Source organism: Heloderma suspectum, chromosome 12, assembly GCF_057233095.1.
Source record: "Heloderma suspectum isolate Gila_16-S chromosome 12, 16-S_ref, whole genome shotgun sequence".
NCBI lineage: Eukaryota > Metazoa > Chordata > Lepidosauria > Squamata > Helodermatidae > Heloderma > Heloderma suspectum.
This window is the reverse complement of record NC_139469.1, coordinates 11,698,360-11,702,006: the sequence shown is the minus strand read 5'-3', so window position 1 is coordinate 11,702,006 and position 3,647 is coordinate 11,698,360. Positions and strand designations below refer to the sequence as shown.

General features: G+C 45.8%; 1 protein-coding gene across 15 annotated transcripts in view; it reads right to left on the bottom strand.

Moving 5' to 3' along the window:
• The window catches only part of USP22 (ubiquitin specific peptidase 22), a 134,967-nt gene that overhangs the window by 11,740 nt on the left and 119,580 nt on the right, over nt 1-3,647 (bottom strand). For 10 of the 15 annotated variants that reach the window (XM_084818376.1, XM_084818388.1, XM_084818385.1 and 7 more), the window contains one exon: nt 1,058-2,025. In XM_084818376.1, coding sequence (XP_084674502.1) covers nt 1,767-2,025 — 259 coding nt within the window. In that variant the 3' untranslated portion in view covers nt 1,058-1,766. Of the gene's footprint in view, nt 1-1,057; nt 2,026-3,647 lie in introns of those variants that run through there. The other 5 variants (XM_084818391.1, XM_084818389.1, XM_084818387.1 and 2 more) reach the window with 1 other exon arrangement.

Below are 3,647 nucleotides of genomic sequence, written 5' to 3'. Positions count from 1 at the left end.
CTACAAGAATATGGAAGGGGGAAAAAAAGATAAAGCACCATTTTAATGCTATCCCCCACAGCCAGCCTACCTTCCCATCTGGCTCTCCCTCAGCCATGTTAAAAGCAGGACTTTTTTCTCATACAGCAGGCATGATTCCAGGGAGGTGGTTTTGCTAGCTCTCCATCTCATGGTCATGCTGTGAGACTCTAAATAATTTAAAGCCAATGACTCATCATGGTATGCACCATCTATTCTGGATCTGTACTAGGACTTGCTTAACGCTTGACAGCAAAGCAGGGTTTGGTCTAGTTCAGTATCAAGAAAGGAGGCCTAAAGGACAGGTGCAAAGATACAAGAATGGTGATGCTAAGCCAGTAGGGGGCACCCAGGTGGGGTAACTGTATGAAAAATCCAGGCTTCTGATTCCTATAAGGAGCTTCAGTTTACATAGGTTTACATTGGTATACATCTTCTGAATTAAAATCTAGGAAGTATAACTATGAAGTTTCACTTTTGGAGTGTGAAAGGGTAAGAACTGCCTGCCCTCTGAGAAGCACATTCCCTTTCAGAGATTTAAATGATTTTTAAAAATTCAGGCTAACACATCTAGCCTTTAAGCAAACAGCAAGGAGGAAATGCCAGGTGAAATTAAAAAAAAAAAAACAAGAACCAGACAACAGACTTCATAGGGCTGGTGTCAAAAGTAGGGACCCACTGAGAAGATCCCCCAGGAGCTCCCGCTCCTCTTCACCACTGCAACCTGCTTGTTTGCCTGCCTCTCATTCTGGTGGTGAGGAGCAGCAGTAGATGCCACTCCCGCTTGCTCACTGGCAATCTGCCTGTCAAGAAAGCAAGTGGGAGCAATGATGAAAAAGGGGATGCGGAGAAAGAGCAGCTGATGACAATGGCAGTGAGAAGGTAGACACTGAGGGAGGGGACCCACTGAGGGTGTCTTGCCCAAGGGCCCTCAGAAACCTGGAGCCGGCACTGGGCTTCATCTTTCCATTGCCAAGAGAAAGCATGGCTTCCACCAATTCCAGATTTTAAGCCGTTGTGCTCCCCCCCCCCCCCGCCCTCCAGGGACAAAATAAAGGGCTGCAGTCTAACAAACTGTAGCTTTGGATGGTGATAGTACTCATATGCTTAGCTATTATAAGCTCTGAATGTGGCCTGCAGAGCAACTACCACTGGCTCTCTTATACCCAGGGCTGAGCATATGTCGCAATTCTGCAGAAAAAAGTGCAGAATTCACCTTTTGGAGAATCTCAGCTTTCATGAAAACAAAATGAACATGAAACTACAATTTTCTAGCTCTAATGGTTGCAAAGACATGCTTGAAAGCACAGGTGGACACCACTGGTCAGAATCTCAGAAGTGAAAGGGGGAACACGGTGTAGAATGGTTGCTGGCTTCAGTGTCCTTGACCCTCCCATGCCTAGCAGAGCCAGAATCCTGCAAAGCAGCAAAATCTGCAGAATTAGCCAAAGTGAAAGAAACCATGCCAAGTTTCGCAATGTGCATGATTTATACAGGCTGCAGAATCAAGCTTTTCTGGGAAATGTATCTGGACTGCCAGGGCACACATTTTGTATAGCACACAAAGCTTTACTTATATTGGACAAAACAAGCTTTGAGTGAACCCAAAAGATACATGACATTTACCTTATGTATTGGCACCACTGGTTTTTATTCTATTTAGCAGCCTCGTTTCTAGCCAGCCCCACCCCTACAGGTCAGGATGCAATCTTGTTTTACATGTCATTCTATTTTTCCTCATCTAGACTTCATTGCATTTTACATTTCACCAACATTCCAAAAAGCAAATGATCAAAACTGGCATTTTTACGGCTTAACAGGGGACTGGCCTCCTCCTGCATTTTGCTCGGGACATACCCTTCGCTGTCTAGTACGTCCTTAATGCTAGCCTTGGTGATGATGGCGTCGTCACATTTGAACCACTGGTCCTTGTGTTGTCGAATGAAGCTGGTATAGTGCCCACTCTCCAGGGTTCCTTGGTGATTAACTACCGCAAACAAGGAATACCTGGTGGAAGACAAGCGGAGAGAGAGCAATTATGCCAAAAGAAAGAAAGACTCAGACATTTGAATCAATATTACTTGAGTCTTCATACATATGTGCCTAAGCAGGGCATGTTCGCAAGGTTGCTTCCTGTGCTCCATTTTCAGCACTTTCGGAAAAATAAACAGTGTTTCACCCACCAAAAATGAACAAGGTAGGATAGTGGATTTAGGCTAGGGATGCAAGTCTCAAAGCCTTTCCTTTTGCATAAACACAATACCTTGCACACAGGCCATCCAATTTAACCTGCTGCCCAAGAACTGCCTTGCTAAATCCAAGCAAAATTCAGTTAGCTCAGCATTGTCTTTTCTACAGTAGCCAACAGGATGAGTTTGAGCTCGTAAAATAGGACATGATGGCGAGAGATCTCCATTGTGTGAAGTTCCTGGCATCTTCAACTATGGGCTGTAGCATCTATAGTCACCTCACCCTCTGCACCACCATGGCCGTTTGCCAGAAAAGGGAGCTACTGGCCACTGGACTTCACTACTGTCCATGGTACTGGCTGGAAAGAGGTACTGCAGAGGTTGGCAGGTGACAGAGGGGACAAGGTTTCACTTGGACCTGTAATTCCTCAAGACTCTAGCTTGGCTCCTCAGTCTGAGCGAATCTGAGTGAAGGCACAAGAACATAAGAAGAGCCAGGCTGAATCAGACCAAAGGCCTATCTAGTTCAGCATTCCACTCTCACAGTGGCCAACCTACTCCCTGTGGGAAGCCCACAACAGGCCGTGAATGCAACAGCATCCTCCTACTCATATTCCCTAGCAACTGGCAGGCAAAGGCATACTGCCTCTGATACTGGAGATAAAATATAGCCATCCTGACTAGTAGCCAGTGGTAGACTTGCCCTCCATGAAACTGTCTCATCCCCTTTTAAAGCCATCCAGATGGGTGGCTATCGCTACATCTTATGGCAGACTGAGCTGCTGTCAGGCTAAACTACCTCCTTGCTTGGCTTCACACCATCCCACCTACCTACTTCATTAAAAACCAGGCTTCTGCCTCACCTGCCTTTGCCTCTAGACCACCAGCATAGATACCCAGTTTGTTTCCAGCTGTCAGAGGAACATTGCCCTTAAAGAGGAAGGGATGATGCCTGCTGTGGCTTCTAACATAGTTTGGTAAGTCCAGGCTGCATATATTTGAGTGATATTTAAAAAGCCAAATGTGCTGGTTGCTGGTTGCATCTCTAAAGAACACAGCTTCTCACATTCAGTACCAAATGCTTCCCTCTTCTTCCAGCGTTGGTGGCATTGAGCTAAAGCAAGCCATACAAACATGGTCCGGTAAACATGCAGGATGAGCTTCATTTTGAAGAAGGAAGGTATAATCCACCCAAATTCCAGCTGCTCGCTTGTGAATACCTGTCTCTCCTGTGGCCGTCTACCTGTTTGCACTGCTTCTACTATATCTTATTATTAGTCCTTTAAATCTGGGACTAGCAGCTGCACTTGCAGTTCTCTGTGGTGGCTGCCAGTGCTAATCCTAGCTTTAATGGAGTACATCAGGCATTTAAGTGCATCAACTGGGCTAGCGGATAGGTAACAGCAGTAAGGACAGGTACAGGATAGGCACTAGATTTGA